This window comes from Primulina tabacum, chromosome 8, assembly GCF_025594145.1.
Source record: "Primulina tabacum isolate GXHZ01 chromosome 8, ASM2559414v2, whole genome shotgun sequence".
Classification (NCBI taxonomy): domain Eukaryota; kingdom Viridiplantae; phylum Streptophyta; class Magnoliopsida; order Lamiales; family Gesneriaceae; genus Primulina; species Primulina tabacum.
Window position 1 is genome coordinate 3,788,807 of NC_134557.1, and position 18,098 is coordinate 3,806,904.

Consider the following 18,098-nt stretch of genomic DNA (forward strand, 5'->3'; position numbering starts at 1 on the left):
AGAAAAAAATATTCTAGTAATTTTGATAAATTATGTGACGGCCACTGAATCTTGTGAAATTGTACCTGAATTCCTGGATTGACATTTGAGACCAACAACTATGTTTACAACAATATATAGTTGCCATGTACCCCAAACATGGCACGAATCTTACTTTCTGAAATACAAAAACATCCCAACAGCTATTTTTTTAATGGTTGAAGCAAGCAGCTCAATATCGCGACTGAGAACACTCCTAGGAAAGCTTTTGGGAGCTTTACAGCTTAAAATTTGCCAGTAGCATCTAATAATCAAGGATACAGAGATTTCTGTTTCTTCTTTCTTTTCTTTTCTTTTTTTGATAAAAATGGTGTTTCTACGTGTTTATTAAGAGGTTTGGGAAATTGTTCTTGATAGGATTCCTCGAGGGATATTGATGCCGTATAGAGCGGTACAGACACTTATTGCAGGTGATGAAACAATTTTAGTGTCGAGAAGTTTTAGTAGACTAGGTCTCACTGATCGTGATGAGAAGCCTTTACTCCCGAGCTTACCTTATGCTTGGGATACATGCTTATTCCAGGAGGATTCGATGACGGAATGAGAGGCTTCCCAGATGAAAATCATTCAAATTTGAAGTATAATTGATTCTTTTACGTATGTTATCAAGGAATGTAAAAAATACCGTCGAACTGGAAGAGAAAAAACTAATTATAACTCTCATAATTCAAATCATGCAGATTGATTTAACTCAATCCTACATAAACAAAGAAAAAAAGCCTTGGGGTCTTTCACAATAAGTGGATGGCTGTCTTTTACAATGAAACGGTCATGACATAAACATAACATATTCGAAAATCTGGCATCATATGTCCAGCGAGTCAAATACAAAGTCTTTTATGGCCAAGATAACGATGTCATACAAACCTTCACCAGAAACAAGGGTAAACTGTTTGTCAGGCGACAATAATTCTGACACAAAAAAGATGACAGTTAAAACAGGGAGGAACCAAATGTTGCCGAATTACCATTCCCGTGCCGAGGCATCTAAAGAACGAAGATTTCAAAACAAAGAATGGGAACCAGCCAGCTGAACAGACACATATACACAGTTCTCTTGATGAACCAAACATTTATGTGAATCAATACATGTAGATAGCACAAATCACCCGTGTAGCAACTCCCAACCATGAAGCAACTAGCCCATACTACCGATCATTGGCAGTAGATAGCTTGATCTATTTGTGGAGGGATCTGCTTAATCTCTGTTCCTAGTTCTTGTTCAATCCTATATCTGAAAGATCAAGATACACATCAAGGTCAAAAGATAACTAAAACGAACAACTCCATCCATACACAGGAATGAAATCTTACAAATTGAAGCGATCCTCATAGGTGATCAAATTCACGGCTAACCCAAGGTGTCCAAACCTTCCTGATCGACCAACCTACGTGTAACATGAACATTTATGAGGAAATAGTTGCTTAGAATGAAAAGAACACCGATTAAAAAAAAAATCCAATCTTGTACCCTGTGTAAATATGTTTCTGAGTTTTTGGGAAAATCAAAATTAATAACGACATTGACAGCTTGAATGTCTATCCCTCTTGTAAATAAGTCTGCAATTTGATCACAAGAATGAAAAAAAACAATGTAATCACGGATAGGAGACAAAAGAGCATTGGAATAGAATTAGAACTATGAACTCACTTGATATAGCAGTCCACACAATTAAATAATAGAAACAATAAATTTCTAAAAAAGTTATATTGCGGTCTAGAGGCAGGATAGTTAGGAGAAAACAATAATGGTCAAAGGGTGAAGTGGTGCATGCTAAGTTTACTACCAAAAAAAAACTAAGTTCAAATTAAACAATATAAAAATAATTCATTCACAAACTCTGCCATCATGTGAAATACTTTCACTTCATCACCCCAATCCAATTGTATCACACCTTTCCTAATTGTGAAGATCAAAAGATCTAATGAATCAGATCAAAAATTAAAAACCAACAATTAACACAAAGTTCTGGTAAGTACAAAAGACTGTTGTTTAAAGCAAATTGGTATCAAAATTACTACTCAACAAACCACCACCATAATGCTTTACTGCGGATATGGTTTATTCTGCGCCAAGACAAAGGCAACTAGAAACAAAAAACCAAAACATGGTCATGGCAATAAGCCCCAAAGAGCATACCAGTGCAAACAAGATTCCTGCAGGCACCATTGCGGAAGTCATGAAATACTCTATTCCGATGATCTTGAAGCATCTTAGCATGAATATAGAAGCAAGAATAGCCAAGCTCTGTAATTTTCTTGGCAAGAAGTTCTACTTGCAAAAAATAATAGATTGGTTTATTTGAAGCTGCAACAGAAAGACAACAAATCTGTTGGAGAGTGTCTGGATGGAGAGTTCCGCTAGTTTGGATACAAAAGCACTTGGTTAAATTTGTTTTTAAAAAAAGTAGCTATAAATTTGACTTTGGATTGATCGGTGAAGAAAGACCCTTTTTTCCTAATTATTGAAAAAGAAGCTGAAGGGAAAACCTAAAAGTCATATTTGTTGACATTATACATGAAAGCACTTAAAAATGCTAAAATTTAAAATCCAGAAAATGTGGTTTCGAGACTTCCTTTTATACTTGGATCAGTGTTCTAAAATTCGGCAACAAAAAAGTGCTAGTCGGCCAGCACTGGCCGAGGTGCTGGCCGACAGCACAGAAAATTACCTGTTTTTGGGTTTTTTAAACAAAAAAAATTTTGAGGTTTTAATTTAAATTAAAAGCCCAACTACAAAAAATGAAAGGTAATATTTTTATATGTCTTGAACCAAAGTCTAACAAGAAATACAATTTGTTAGCTTGTCCTAAGACACCAAACCTCATTTTCGTCTGAGATCTAGCGTGAGAGAACTTCTTGAGGATGATTTTGCATCCGAAGAAGAAGAGGAGGATCACAAAAATGATATTGAGTTTGTGTCTGATGACGAACAAGCTGTTGAAAATTATGGAGAATGAGTGTAGTAAATTTGTGATATTCTATTAGTTGTGTAGTTTTGAAATCATTTTAAATTTGATGTTATTACGTTTGGAATTATAGTATGTGATTTATTATATTGATAACGTGGAATTCGCTTAGTGGCGCCTAATTCCCAGCGTGAGGCAGCGTCTGGCTATTGCCTAGCGAATTTTAGAACCTTAACTTAAATCATTAAAAAAATTATCACGTCTTAACATAAAAATACTTTCTCTAAAAAAACATAAAAATCATGATTAATAAAGTTCTTATATTTAAATTAAGTGCTGCTGACCCAAACTTTTCATTAGTAAGAAAACTAAATGACCAGAAAAGGTAAAACAAATGCACTGCAATTAAATATATGCTTAATCTTGTAAACCTTCGAAAATAGAGTGTTGAGGCAGTGAACTTTCTGTCTTTCTTCCACAAAAGCAAAATACTGAGTTATACCCTTGAGAGTAAGCTCATCCATAAGGTTGATAATGTAAGGCCTTTTCAGGTACTTGTCCTTAAAATCTTTCACCGTAACAGGAAATGTAGCAGAAAACAAGAGAATCTGACGATTTGCAGGCAAAAAGCCAATCAGCTGCTCAATAGAAGGTTGAAACTCAGGTGACAAAAGCTTATCAGCCTGAAATATATCAGAACAAAGAGAATAAGATCTAACCACTTTCCAACACATCTAGGACTTCATGGCTGCATTACTTCCAAAATTGAAACAAGGAGGAATAGGAAACATAAAAATTTATAAAATAGGATTGCATGATCTCATAGAAAGTTTTGAAAAGGAGCGGCCATCTAATGTAGGTAGCATCACTGCATTTTCAAATTCCCCATGCTCAATGTATATACGCAACAAAAGAATTGCGTATATCTGCGTAACAAACACACCCATATGTATGTCCACAGAGACAGTGCCGGCAGACTGATATGAACCATTTAAAATGGATATGGGAGAAGAAACAAAATAAACATGTATAGATCTAAAAGAAAGTAGTTTGTAAGACAAATAATCCCTATGATTGATCTAATTGTATCATGGATTAAGACTAAGTGATAATGTAAGTATCATGTTACCTACAATCTTAGAAAGCCCTTCCATATCGTGTAATGGAAAAAATCAGGTGACTCTTTCTCAAAAGGAAATTTAAAATGTACTACAGCATATTGACTTATCCTCAGTTTCAGCTCTCACAATCCAAAGGTCTAGCTACCATAAGCCTAATACAAGGTCTTAGTTCCCTTAAAAAGTACATCCAAAGAGATCCGAGATAATAAAAGGTGAGGACAATTAAATAGATATAATGGACCTTGAATAGCATTTTTATCTTGATCAATTTTTTCCAAGGCAGGAATGCAAAAGACAGCAGTTTTTCCAGTTCCATTTTTGGCCCTAGCTAAGATATCACTGCCAGTGAGAGCAATCGGTATGCTCTCCTCTTGGATTGGGGATGGCCTCTCAAAACCCTTCTCATATATTCCCATAAGAAGTTCGCGCTTCAAAAAGTAGTCTTCAAATTCATTTCCATTCGTGGCAGTAACATCCTAAAAGACAAACAAATGGCAATCAGGAATTCGTACCTACCAATATTCATGCATACAGAAAAACCAGACAAAGTGCCAATGAATGCTGAAGAACGATCAACTTCCTTAATTCATGTCTAATAATACAACAGTCCAAAAAAAATAACAATCTGGAAGGGCGTCCACGAAAAGAATATATTCTATAATCAACTTCAGAGACTACTCATCCAAAATTTGAGGGCTACCAAACTGCAGACTGCATTTACTCAAGTACATACTTTGGTTAAGAAAGAGATCGGCTTCTGTTATTTTCAGTAATATAGTAGCTCTTGATGACAAACTAGGCTCTTAGGGTTTCCCTAGCAACTTAACAATCAATTCAGGCAACACTCGTAACAAAAGTTTTTCCCTATGCTAGATTAACCTGAGGCTCTTTCTGAAGGTCACTTAACATCATGGCATAATATTTGGTGAGTAAAAATATCACAAGGCTTGTTCAAAAAAGGACAATTACAAGTTAGTGATTGAGCAGAAGCCTCCATGATTATCCACTAACATAATAACTAAACCATGTTTCAAGTGCTTGTTGACTGATTTTATTCAGTAGCGATGAGTCAAACTTTCCTAACATAAAATAACATAGTGATTAAGACCGTGATAACTACCCTAACCATCTTCAACTTTTAATTTGATGGAAAATATCCAAACTATTTTAACAATGAGGCATGCAAGATAAACCAATGAAATTGACTTTGTATGGACACTTGACAGTAACAAGAATCGTCAAAAAATATTACCTCAGTTTTGAAACGGGTGTCCTGAGGCGGTAACTTTAAGCTTGCTTTCCAATCTTGAGCACTAGTCAAGAAGAAAAGCAATAGAAAGTAGATATTTGTATTAATTATTGTAAGTCAGAGATTACTAGGACGATAGAACGATATATGCCAATTCAACAAATATGTGTGTGTTGGGGGGAGGCAGAATAACAAAATTTCCTGTACATCATTTGGTTATCTAGGAGTTACTGAATAAAAGGTCTTCCCAAAAACATGTTGGCACCATGCAGGAACAAAGCAAAACAGATCCGAGACAAACCACAAACCTCATGCCCCAAAGAGGCTGACAAAAACGAAAAAAAGAAGAAAAAAACTTCAATGCAGTTTCACATGTAGCAATCAATTCATAGCTGCAATCTGATCTCAATAGACCTTCTGACACACTAGAATAACAACTACCGGAGTCATTAAAGTTCTAAAGATTAGGAGATATTACAATTCTGAAGTTAGCATTTTTAGTAAGAAACACTAATTAAGCCAGCCACACATTGAAAGATTGAGTACTTGGTTCCAGCATATTGTTTTCACGTGACACTATATCTATAGGTTATACAAGTTTATTTTCTTTCTCGTAAAATTCCAATGCCTAAACTCCAGCTCGTAGCATAGTCAATTCAATTTATAGCCCGGTGAAATACAAAGATCTTTATGATCCAATTCACTCTAATTATTCGTTATAAAGACAAAAAAAAAAAAGGACGTGCAGAAGGCCTTTAAGAGGAACTGTGACCAACAATCAATTTATTAGTGAATCACATCCTCAGAAACGAAATTAATATAGTTTGAAGTAAGGGGGGGAAAAAGAACAAGTGACGACTACAAAAATATTAACCTCGAATCCACGGCTTCAGATTGCACAGTTTTCTCAACCTCGTCGATAGTTGCAAAAGCTGGCGTTAGCTGAGTTCTTGGCAGCCATTGCTGTGGCTGAGAATTTTGAAAAAACTGATTGCTCTGATTATTATTCGGAGCTGGACTACGCTGTACGTACTGCTGAGCAGGGTTTCTCGACTGAAAACCAGGGTTCAGCCCCGCATTTGAATGTATTCCGCCCCCTCGGCCGCCGCCCATACCTGGCGGCGGATATCTCGCACTCGAATTCATCACAAATCCCTAAATACAAACACTTGATCGAATTTCACATCAAACAAAAATTCGTGCTAATCTCTTGCGTTTATATCTGTACAAAACAATATAATTCTGAAGCTACAAGTAGGATGCTGCTGCGGGATACTTGAAACTTTTTGTGTTAGCTGGGCTGCAGGGGAGAGCGATTTGTTGCATTTAGGGAAAAGAATGCACCACTACGTAATTTACCATAACTCGTGGGTCTGTTTTGAGATTATTAAAACCTTGTCTGGATTTTGTGGCTTTGTTCTAAGATTTGATATACATACGATGTTTTATGATAATGTGATAGCCAATTATATTGCTTTTAAAGACAATTTGAGGTTTATCAAAATAACTTGTATAAAAACTCATTTTTATGAAAAGATGTCTAAAAAATCAATAGCGAAGCTAAGGAACATTTTTCGAAAAAAACGACGCACAAAAAGAATGATCCGTAAAAAATATGGTTCTTTCTCGAACGAAATTCAGATTGTTTAATTATTATAAGTAACTTAACAAATTTGACTTTATGACAAACAAGACCTTCAATTAAGGTGAACCCATAAATTGAAGCAATGAGAGTATGTTAGAAGGGAAATGAATTTAATTTTGTAGAGTAAATTATAATTATAAACTTATAATTTGGTCACTATTATTGCAACATCTATATTTTTATACTTATATTATTATATTTGAGACGTTTACGATAACTGACTTAATGTGTCAACTTTCTAAAAATTTTAAAACAACTAAAATATTTTTTATTATCTTTATATGAATTTTTGAAGTTTTAGATAATTATATTATTTTTAATATAAAAATTTATTATAATAAAATATTTAATTTAAAATAAAGAATTATCACAAAAAATATCACATGTATACAAACAACGTTTGGAAATAGTCGTCAGTATATAACTTTAATATGTGCTACATTGTCATTTTCAAGATGATTAGTTAAATATCATTCCGAATTTATACAAAATTTATGGGAAAATACGTCCATAGAGAAAAATCAAGAACTCAAGAGTCTCAAAAATTCTCACATCCAGCATATTATATATCCCTTGATAAAAAGCCATGCAAAACTCAACATCAAACACAAAACATTACAAACATACATATAGCATATTCCCGCTCGCTGAATCGATCGTCCTACGATCTCCCATTGTCTGCGCCAACCGTCCCTTCCACGACTTCTATGCCCGAAGTCTCCAACTCCATTTTCAACTTCTCAAAATTCTCTTTAATGGGACTCTCATTCAGAGCAGCAGAGACAGCTTCCCTTATTTGTTCTCCTAGTTTCATCACTCTTTCTGAGTTAGGATCCTTCGCAGCTTCGACTTTCAATTCATCCATTTTCCAAACGAGTCCTTTTTCATGTATAGCCTTCTCAATCTCCTCCTTAATCTCTCTATTCACCTTCAAGATTGCTTCACTCGATTCGGTACGTGGAGTCATGCTTCCTCTTTTCGTCGTTCCCACGAGCTCCAAGTTAGCCGATCTAAGGAGCTCCTCGATCCCGTCCTTGGCTTGTTCTATCTCCTTTTCAAGATTTTCGTCCAATGAATCCCCTTTTGATAGCTTGTCTCTTCCGATCTTTAAGGTGTCCATCTTGGCTTTTACGTCTGGTAAAACTTTGTGATTAAGCTCGATTTTTAGCTTTTCATTTTTTTCTTTCAACTCGAGAAGCCTGGTGACCATGTCCAGCGTTTGGAGCTTTTGTTTTAGGCCAAGATACGCACGGGGGCGGGAGAGTTTTTTCTTGAATTCTAGTACGATTTTATCTGCTTTTTCCTTTAATTCTTGGTTTGTGGAATGATCGATGTTGGTGGATCTAGCAAGCTCTAAGTTAAGGGATTCAATCTGATCGACCAACCCCATTGAGATGAATGCCTTCGTCATTTCTTGGTCTAGATCTTTTTCAAGCTTTTCGAGTTTTTGATCGGTGACTGGATCAGACTTAGGCGGTCCCATTGCTTTGAGTATCGTTTTCTTGAGATCCTCGAGCTCGGATTCTATATCAGAAAACATGGGCGTATTTACCTCAGATGGCTTCATATTGCGCTTCCTTTCAGGTTCTGCCTCGACTCCTTCTCTGAATCCTCCTACTCCAATCGCACGGAACTTGAGCGCTCTGTGTCGCAGTAGCTCTTCAGTGTTCATCCTTGTTAATTCCTGGGTCAAAAGATACCTCAGTCAAAGGTTAAACAGATATGGAAAATGCATCCGAATTCGAGTCAATTAACTTCGCCTAGAACTATTAAGTGATTCACCTCCATTTCTTGTAGAATAGCATCCTTGATCCTTTGAGATGACCATACAGGATCAGCATGTGCACCGCCAAGAGGCTCCTGTATGAAAATTATACGACAGATTCACAAAAAATAAAAAGTAAGATCAGAAGCTACTCAAGTTAGGGGAAAAAATCGACAACACGAATTGCTAGGACCAAGAGAAATGGATCACCATTACATACGTGAAAGTGAATGTTCTTACAGGAATAATACCGTCGGCTATCCGAAGCTTGTAATGTTCTTGAGCAGTGATCCTCAATTTTTCAGCTGCCTGATCAATGGTATGTAGAAAGTTTTGCTAAAGATTTTACTCAAAAATAGATTTGGGTCGTGAATCCTCATTAAGTATGTACCTTGGGAGCCGCCTGTGAGGACTTCCACAATATAGCAGCACAAGCTTCTGGACTGGAAAGAAAAGTTTATTGCTGATTAGAAATATTCTGACGATCACAGAGGTCGAAAAGACATAGAAGAACATGTGAAAACTTCAACTGGGACAAAAAGTAACTGTTAGAAATCAAAGAATATACTCTAGAAATACAAGGATGAGCCAAACCAACCTTGCAACATAGAATGCCGAGTTTTCGAGCATCAACAACTTGTTGGAACAAGCAATTGCCAGGGCACCACCGGAACCACCTTCACCCGTTACTACAGTGATGATTGGTACTTTGAGGCCAAACATTGTCCTCAAATTTTGGGCTATTGCCTCACCCTGGAATATTTTGGAAGAGAACCACATAAATTCAAGCCAGAATTTATCATCTTATCAATTACCTGTATCAACTATTAGGCATAATACTGTCACCGGGAAAAAAAAAGCGTACAGCTTGGCACTCAGCCAGGAAACTGCTCACTTACCTGGCCAAGTTCCTCAGATTTCAGGTCAGCATAGGCACCAGGAGTATCTACAAATGTAACGATGGGAAGTCTGTGATGATCAGCATATTTCATCATGCGCAACGCCTTCCTATAACTGCAAAATATCGAAATGATACTATAACTGACATTTAAATTACTTAATAAGCCGAACAAACAACAATGATATCAAGAAATGTCCAATTGCAACAGCTTCAAGAATGAGATTTCATGTAACTTTGTGCTTAGAATTTGATTTTGATTTTCAAATCCTCGCATGCTCTTCAATACAGCTAATACACTAACAACATGCATTCAGGTAAACTAGCACCGATTCAGCTATAAACAGCCTTTCTAAAATGTACCCGTGAGGAGTAGGCATCGCAAAGTTCCTCATTAAATTTTCCTTTGTATTTCGTCCTTTCTGATGGCCTATGAACATGTAGCTTCGACCCTCTATACTTCCAATACCAGTCACAATCGCTGGATCGTCATAGCCTGCACGATCTCCATGGAGTTCCACCCACTATTCTAGACACAAATTCAGTAACTCCACATTTCAAAAAGTACACACTTTCCAAAAGAACTCACTCTAGATTTACCTTTTCTGTGATGTTTATGATATGATCAAGTACGGTAGGTCTGTTTGGATGTCGAGCAATGTTTAGTCGTTGGATGGGACTCAAATGTGCATATAAATCCTTAAGAGCCTGCAAAAATGCTTAAAATCTAAAACTTGGAAAAATATGAACATCAGCCACCCTATGCTGAAGAAAATCTTGAAGCCAGTCGAAAAACAGCAGATAATTTTTAGCAATAATCGGTTCAAGAAACTTAAGGAAACCGAGAAAACATGAACACTTCACATGTATGTCCTTCGACGATTGACTCTATTGTTAGCTTATAGAACTATTGTTCGCCCACTTTCTAAAAGTATAAGCTTTTCACATAATTTCACTTCGAAAATGGATATATCAAACTCGTTCATAAAAATACACCTGTTCATACTTCAACTCCAAAGCATTGATCTGGTCTGTAAAATCTAATCCAGTATCATCAGCCATTCTTTGCACCTGCACAGAATCCAAATCCAAGAAACATTGAGTCAATGAATAAGAATATTCAATGTAATCTGAAAAAATTCGAAATTAAACCAAATTACTTAAAACCACGAGACGCAATCATATCAGCAAAACGAAATCAATCAACCTCAATAATCTTCTGCTCCAAATCAATCAGTGGCTTCTCAAAAGCAAGTGTCACCGGCTTTGGTTTCTCCTCGAGAGGCTTGAAGTTTGAAAGATAAGTTAAGGGCGTCTGGCTATTAGGATCAATGTTGTCCGGCCATGGATAATCATGTTTCTTCCACTTTTTAATCCCCGCGGAAATACGAAAAATTCTTCCATTTCTTAAGCTTGAACCTTTCAAATCTTTACAAGGGGGGCCACTACAAGTTCTTGGTAAAAATTCACAATTCGCAAAATGCAAAGTCATCCCATTTCCTGAATTCTTATCCTGTCTTTCGGATCTCCAGACATTTCCAGGTATAATAGATAAGGTATTCATATCAAAACATACCGTGATGCGGCTAATTAAAAACTGCAGATTAGTTGACAGTTAATCCGTCCTAAGAAACTAGTAGCAGCAAACATAGGATTTATATTCCTTTGACAAAACAAAATCTTGAATAGAGAATGAATCACACTTACCTAAGAAACTCGTAACTTACAGACTATATCATAGAAGGGTTTTGTTTTCCTGTGACCAAGAAATTCCGTGAGTAAACTGAAGGGAACAGAGTAGTTTGAGAAGCTGACACCAACGGTTCAGATACATTTATTTAATTAATTCAAGAGTATGTCTTTTGTGAGACAGTCTCACGAATTTTCATCTGTGATACGAGTCAATCCTACCGATATTCATAATAAAAAAATAATATTCTTAGTATAAAAAATAATATTTTTTCATTAATGACTCAAATAAGATATATATCTCACAAAATACGATCCATGAGACCATCTCACATCAAATTTTATCTTAATTTAACTGCAAATAAATATGTCGTGCTGATTGCACATACATGTGCTTTGGATAAAGTGTCTTTGTTTTTTTATCCCCCAGCAAAACTTACAATACAAATGCTTTATTTATTTGTTCTATAAGTTTATAAAATATTAAACTTTTTCTTCAAAAAAATATTTAAATTATGTCAATATTATTCAGTATTTTTGGATATTTTGGGAAATAACTTTTGGGATACTCTATCGCATAATGTGTTAATGTCATACCGTGTAAAAAGTTGTATCAAATAAAATTATTATTTTGATAAAATTTTATATATTTTAAAATTTGATATATTGGATTAAAACTAAAAAATATAACAGAATTACAAAATATTTTTGAAATAACAAAGAGTTGAATGAAAAGTATGGTTTGTGTTGGGAAATATAAAAGCAAGATAAAAAAAAAAAGTTATGTAATAGTGTATATAAAAATATGCACATTTTCTCCCTAAAAAAAAAATGTACATATGAAATATGCACCCAACATGGATGGATTATCAAGCTGGGGTGTGTAACATCAACATCTTTAATTTATGATATTTTAAATTCGATGCTCAATCAGATACGGATGTATTCTAGGGCTTGTACTGGGCTGTAGCCCAGCCCACTTTTTTAATAATTTAGCGACGATTTTTCAAAAACCGTCGCTAATATTTGCGACGGTTTTAGTAAAACCGCCGCCGATCTGGATCGGCGACGGTTTTAATTGCACCGTCGCTACTAGTGACGGTTTATTCAAACAGTCGCAATAGCGACTGTTTTTTGAAAAACCGTCGGTTGTTTCAAAAACCGTCGTACATCAATGTCTTAGTCCAATCAAGTCCCGTCCATTTACAAGGATGAGACCAAATTTATCCTCTGATCCGCCCCACCTCAATTCTACAAAATTTCTCTCCCAAGTCCCAAGCCCTTTAGCGACAGAATAGAATTGCGGACTCCCGAAGAAATCGAATTGCTCATCGGCAAGGCAACAATCCAGGTAAGAATCGGCTATACATTTTTTATTTTGTTTTTTATAGCTTCTCTGTGTGTGATTTGTGGTTTCTTGATTGTTTGTTGTTGAGTTGTTGAGTGACTATTACTTGTTTATTTGGTTAATAATTATTTTATTCTTGTTTAGGATTATAAATTGAACTATTTCAAAATGGAATATCAATCTGCTACAAAGAAAGGAAAAACATTGATATCCTCTTTCTTTAAGAAGAGAGATCGTCAAGCTAGTGAAGATACTTCAATTCCTACGGTCCTTACAATGCAACATCAATCCAGTGAAAGTCTTCTATTTCCCAATATCCAAATTCCTTCATGTTCCTCTCCTAGAGACGATCATCAGTCTTCGTCTACTTTTATTGAACGAGATCCAGGAAAAAGAAAACAGATATGTGAATATCATGTTAATGTACGAGATGAGATAAGACGTTCATATCTAAATATGGGGCCTTATCAACCAGATATGTTGGAGTATCCAGGTACAAAATTTGGAAGCCAGAATCGTCGTTTTCAGAAAAAATGGTTTCAGAAATTTTATTGGTTGGAGTATTCGCCTTCAACAAATAAGGCATATTGTTTCTATTGTTTTCTTTTCCTGAATGATGTTAATTCATCTAATATCTCGGCATTGGTCAATGAAGGATTTGACAATTGGAAAAGGGTAAACCAAGGAAAAACATGTGCTTTTCTTGCCCATATTGGTTCTGCAGCTTCTTCACCTCATACTATGTGTGAGAGAAGGGCTGAAAATTTGATGAGGCCCTCACAACATATTGATAAAGTGATGCATGCACAATCTAAAGAGAAAAAAGAGAAAAATCGTCTGCGTTTGAGCACCTCAATTGTAGCTGTTCGTTGGCTAGCACTTCAAGGTTATGCTTTTAGAAGTAACGATGAATCTCTATCTTCATCTAATCGTGGAAATTTTCTTGAATTGGTGAAGGCTTTTGCAAAAATGAATATAGAAATTGATGAAGTCGTGCTTGAGAATGCTCCAAAAAATGCCCAATATATCGCTCCAGAAATTCAGAAAGAGATTTTACATATTATGGCCAATAGAGTACGACAGATGGTTCGTGAAGAAGTTGGAGATAAATACTTCTGTATTCTTGTTGATGAAGCCCGAGATATATCTAAACGAGAGCAAATGGCCATTATATTGAGGTTTGTGAACAATCATGGGAATTTGACAGAAAGATTTTTTGCCATCAAAAGTGTTAGTGACACTACCTCAATGAATTTGAAAAATGAGATATGAAATGTTCTTGTTCATCATGATCTCCATGTTAAGAAAATCAGAGGCCAAGGATATGATGGTGCTAGCAATATGTGTGGAGCGTGGAATGGACTTCAAGCATTATTTCTCAAAGATTGTCCCTATGCATACTATGTCCACTGTTTTGCACATCGTTTACAACTGACATTGGTTTCTGCAGCTAAGGATGTTAGTGTTATTTGGGAATTCTTTTCTCATTTGGACAATATTGTTAATATTGTCACTTCTTCTACTAAGCGCATTGTTGAATTACATACTGCACAGAGAAATGAAATTGAGTATATGTTGTCAATTGGAGAACGTGATTCTGGAAGTGGTGCAAACCAGATTGGTAATTTGCAACGAGCAGGAGCTACTCGTTGGAGTTCTCACTATGATTCAGTAAAAAGCTTGATAGGTATGTACACTGCAACTTGCAAAGTTTTTGAAGTTCTCAGTGATTATTCTCCAAATGGAAGAGTTAAGGCTAAAGTTCGGGGGATTTACAGAAACATGGCAAGCTTTGAATTTGTGTTTATTTTGCACTTAATGCATAAAATTATGAGAACAACAGATACTCTTTGTCAAATTCTTCAAAGAAAATCTCAAGACATTTTGACTGCTATCACATTTGCCACTACTACCAAAACTTGCCTTCAAGAATTTAGAGAATGTGGGTGGAATGAATTTCTTCAGGAAGTTAAAGTTTTTTGCTCAAGAAATGAAATTGATGTACCTGACCTTGATTGTCTATATAAGATTGGACGTTCATGTCGGCAAACTACAATAGAACATCATTACCACTTTGATGTTTTTAATGCAGCAATAGATTTCATTTTGATGGAGTTAAATACTCGGTTCAATGAGTCATCGGTGGAACTTCTTTCTCTTAGTACAGCTTTAGATCCTAAAAATTCATTTGACTCATTTAACAGTGATGATATTTGCAAGCTTGCGAAGAAGTTTTATCCTGGAGATTTCACAGATCAAAAAATTGTTGCTTTGGAGTATGAATTGATACATTATAAACTTGATGTGATGCAGAATTTAAAGGTTTCTACACTTGTTGAGTTGTGTCAGCAATTGACCAAGAGTGGACGGTCAAGTGTTTATGTTATGTTGACTAGATTGATTCATCTTGTTTTGACATTACCTGTGTCTACTGCCACTACTGAGCGGGCTTTTTCAGCAATGAAGCATGTGAAGACGGCACTTCGCAATAAAATGGAGGATGACTTTCTTGCCGATTGTTTGACACTCTATATTGAACGAGATTTAGCTAAACATATTGATGTAAATTCTATTATTGATAAATTTTATGTTTTAAAATCTCGTAGGGCACAACTTCGTTGAACGATATAATGTAAATTTTTTTTTAATAATATATAACTTATCATATTGACTTCAAGCCCCCCCAAACTTTTATTCCTGGATCCGTCCCTGTGCTCAATTATAATAATTTTTTCTCAACTCAAAAATATATAAGAAATTAATATTTTTTCTTGTTAGAGGCGGACTCGTACCATTTGACATCTTTAATCTTTAAATTAAATTAACTTTTTTTAAGAATTTCAGCACTATCCACCAATGATTTATTTCAATGTTCATAAAATTAATTTTTCCGCAGATATTAATCTTATCTGTTGGAACCAAAATTAATACACAAATTATTTATCCCCCACCCAAAATCTTGAATTTCCAGGCCATTGAAATTCCGCCGTAGTTTCTCAAGGAAAGGAAGACATCTTTGAATGCATGAAAAAAAGAGGTAAAAAAAATGACAACAAACCATTTCTAACTAACATAACTTCCGTGGTCCACAAAAGGTAAATACTTTTCATCCCACATATTTTTCCACCAAAGAAGTAAAGAAATCAGCTATTTTCCCTCCATTTTAGTCGGATTCCACATATTTTTTCACCCCATTAATAATCCCCCACTGCCTCATAACAATGGGATCTTCAATCACTCATCCAAGAATCATCGGTTCCATAGTAGATTTTCAAACCTTTTCATTTATTGTGAAAAAGTACTGAAAATTTATATTGTTGGGCCGATATAAAATCGCTAAAAAAAACTTAAAGTAAAGAGTGTTTGTGGAGACGAGAGGTGTAAAATTGCTTTTCCCTTAATCTTTGGCCTATTTACCAGAAGTTTGAATATAGAGATTCTGAGAAGAAAGGGAGGAAAGGCAAAAAAATGGCAGCATTTACAGGAACTTTGGATAAGTGCAAGGCTTGTGAAAAGACGGTTTATTTCATTGATTTGTTGACTACGGATGGAGCAATTTACCATAAATCGTGTTTCAAATGCAGCCACTGCAAAGGAACTCTTGTGGTATGTGATCTTATTTCCAAATATCCTGTTTCTTGTAATGTTTGCGTGAATTGATGGATCTTAAGTTTTTATCCAAAGGGCAAGAAAAGGTGATTGCTTTTATTGGTTCTTGTTGGGTGGTTCTAACGGTACATGTAAATGTGCATTCGCCCTTGTGTTTCTCTTATCTCCATCTTTTTTTTTTTGCATATTCTTTGCATTCTGAATTCTGATATTTCCTTAGATTATGTTTGTGTTGCATTAAGTTTTAACATGAACCGTGGTATTTTATGGTTCTTTTGTCATTGTTTTGCTCAATGTGATTCAGTTCTGAACCTTAGGATTTGCAACAAATAGGGCTATATAAACATAGAAACGATATGATTTTAGATGGGCGACTTGCGCATTGGTTTGCTTCTCATTTTAACGGGGGTCGATCTGTTGCTTCAGAAGCTCTATAGCTAATGTTTTTGTTGTATGGTTCAATAGATGTACCATCTTATCTTGCAATGTTATGCTGCAGATGAGCAACTACTCTTCAATGGATGGAGTTCTGTACTGCAAGCCACATTTTGAACAACTTTTCAAGGAGTCTGGAAACTTTAGCAAGAATTTTCAAACTTGTAATATACCTTGTTTTGAAATCTATTTACCCTTTTAGTTGCTACTTTATTACTTTTCAGACACATAATTTTTCTTTTGATATTTAATCAATTTTTCAGCAGCAAAACCTGAGAGAGAAAATTCGCTGGTATGCCTTTTATCTTCCTCCGTTAGTCTCTCTGCAGTCATTGAAATGCTTTCAAATGGCAAACACTGTAATAAAAGATATATTGTTTTAATGAAAACTTGATATTTTCCAATTCTTGTTTGAATTTATGCAGACAAGGGTGTCTAGCAAGGTCTCTGCCATGTTCTCTGGGACTGTAGATAAATGTCCAGCTTGTAATAAAGTTGTTTACCCCCTGGAGAAGGCGAGTAATTTAATAAGTTTATTTCAAAAAATAAACAATCTAATTTTGTAAAAAGAAAAATATGTAAAAGATGTTAATCATGGATTGAATCCATTTAACCTCAAGCAGATGACAATGGAGGGAGAATCCTTTCACAAGTCATGCTTCAAGTGTGCACATGGAGGTTGTCCTCTCACGCACTCGTCCTATGCTGCATTGGATGGGATCTTATACTGCAAGGTCCATTTTCAACAGTTATTCATGGAGAAAGGAAACTACCAACATGTCATAAATGCTGCCACGAATAAAAAGAGTGGTGTAGAGCTCGTGGAGTCCGAGGCTGAGGCCGCCCACGACAACAAGCCAAAGGAGGAAGAGAGTGATGCGAAATCTGAACATGAATCAGAATCCGAGAAGGCACAAGAACAATCTTAGTAAAATTTTAAATATAATGTGTTTTTTGCGGTTTTTGTTTTAAATCATGAAACTTTACATGTTTCTTTTCACCTTTGTATTTAATTCTTGAATTTTGACAGATTATGTTGTATTGTATTTTATCATGATCAGGTTAATCATGCACTATTTCAAATCTGTCATAGTGCTCAAGAATTTGTATTCTTTATTTGTATTGGGAGATTTCTGTACAATTTGTTATATATAACACGCTTTGTGATACATTTGCATAAGAACATTTAATTGGGATATCTTCTAAAAACCTATAATTTTAAAAACTAAAATCAAATTTAAGGGAGCTTCCAATATACTATTCACCGGTACTATGAAATTTCCTCCAAACAATCACTTGTTTTTCTTTTCTGTTTCTAATTTTTCTCATTTATCCGCCAAACATATATCTACATGTATAAATATATATGTGTTATAGAAATATTTTTGCGA

General features: G+C 35.3%; 3 protein-coding genes, 1 long non-coding RNA gene and 1 pseudogene across 5 annotated transcripts; 3 read left to right on the plus strand and 2 right to left on the minus strand.

Annotated features, from left to right (window-relative positions):
- Positions 1-720: 720 nt before the first annotated feature.
- Positions 721-6,691, minus strand: LOC142553068 (DEAD-box ATP-dependent RNA helicase 6-like; annotated as a pseudogene).
- On the plus strand, positions 2,310-3,305 carry LOC142553069 (uncharacterized). Its single transcript, XR_012821898.1, has 2 exons — positions 2,310-2,424; positions 2,523-3,305. It is a non-coding gene; the product is annotated as an uncharacterized LOC142553069 (long non-coding RNA).
- An 807-nt stretch (positions 6,692-7,498) lies between the features above and the next one.
- On the minus strand, positions 7,499-11,425 carry LOC142553070 (acetyl-coenzyme A carboxylase carboxyl transferase subunit alpha, chloroplastic-like). Its single transcript, XM_075663061.1, has 10 exons — positions 10,834-11,425; positions 10,623-10,697; positions 10,227-10,334; positions 9,990-10,150; positions 9,628-9,742; positions 9,327-9,481; positions 9,120-9,171; positions 8,969-9,037; positions 8,746-8,823; positions 7,499-8,647 (listed from the first exon to the last, which is right to left on the minus strand). The coding sequence occupies exons 1-10, from the start codon at positions 11,188-11,190 to the stop codon at positions 7,625-7,627; spliced, it is 2,193 nt and encodes a 730-aa protein (XP_075519176.1). The 5' UTR covers positions 11,191-11,425; the 3' UTR covers positions 7,499-7,624.
- Positions 11,426-14,004: 2,579 nt separating this feature from the next.
- Positions 14,005-15,655, plus strand: LOC142554305 (uncharacterized). Its single transcript, XM_075664990.1, has 2 exons — positions 14,005-15,225; positions 15,560-15,655. The coding sequence occupies exons 1-2, from the start codon at positions 14,005-14,007 to the stop codon at positions 15,653-15,655; spliced, it is 1,317 nt and encodes a 438-aa protein (XP_075521105.1).
- A 216-nt stretch (positions 15,656-15,871) lies between these two features.
- On the plus strand, positions 15,872-17,848 carry LOC142553071 (LIM domain-containing protein PLIM2c-like). Of its 2 annotated transcripts, none has more exons than XM_075663063.1 (5): positions 15,872-16,269; positions 16,772-16,871; positions 16,974-16,999; positions 17,133-17,222; positions 17,331-17,848. In XM_075663063.1, exons 1-5 carry the CDS (start codon positions 16,132-16,134, stop codon positions 17,634-17,636), a joined length of 660 nt encoding a protein of 219 aa, XP_075519178.1. In that variant the 5' UTR covers positions 15,872-16,131; the 3' UTR covers positions 17,637-17,848. The 2 variants fall into 2 exon arrangements, with proteins under 2 accessions (XP_075519178.1, XP_075519177.1); XM_075663062.1 differs by having other exon boundaries at positions 15,874-16,269; positions 16,971-16,999.
- Positions 17,849-18,098: the final 250 nt, after the last annotated feature.

Coding starts and splice junctions, on each gene's coding strand:
- LOC142553070 (XM_075663061.1), bottom strand. CDS start 11,190: ATGAATACCTTATCTATTATACCTGGAAATGTCTGGAGATCCGAAAGA. Junction 9,172..9,326: donor TCGGCATTCTATGTTGCAAG/GTTGGTTTGGCT, acceptor TTTTCTTTCCAG/TCCAGAAGCTTGTGCTGCTA. Junction 9,038..9,119: donor CCTCACAGGCGGCTCCCAAG/GTACATACTTAA, acceptor ACCATTGATCAG/GCAGCTGAAAAATTGAGGAT.
- LOC142554305 (XM_075664990.1), top strand. CDS start 14,005: ATGTGTGGAGCGTGGAATGGACTTCAAGCATTATTTCTCAAAGATTGT. Junction 15,226..15,559: donor ATTTAGCTAAACATATTGAT/GTAAATTCTATT, acceptor ATTTTTCCGCAG/ATATTAATCTTATCTGTTGG.
- LOC142553071 (XM_075663062.1), top strand. CDS start 16,132: ATGGCAGCATTTACAGGAACTTTGGATAAGTGCAAGGCTTGTGAAAAG. Junction 17,000..17,132: donor CTGAGAGAGAAAATTCGCTG/GTATGCCTTTTA, acceptor GAATTTATGCAG/ACAAGGGTGTCTAGCAAGGT. Junction 17,223..17,330: donor TTGTTTACCCCCTGGAGAAG/GCGAGTAATTTA, acceptor AACCTCAAGCAG/ATGACAATGGAGGGAGAATC.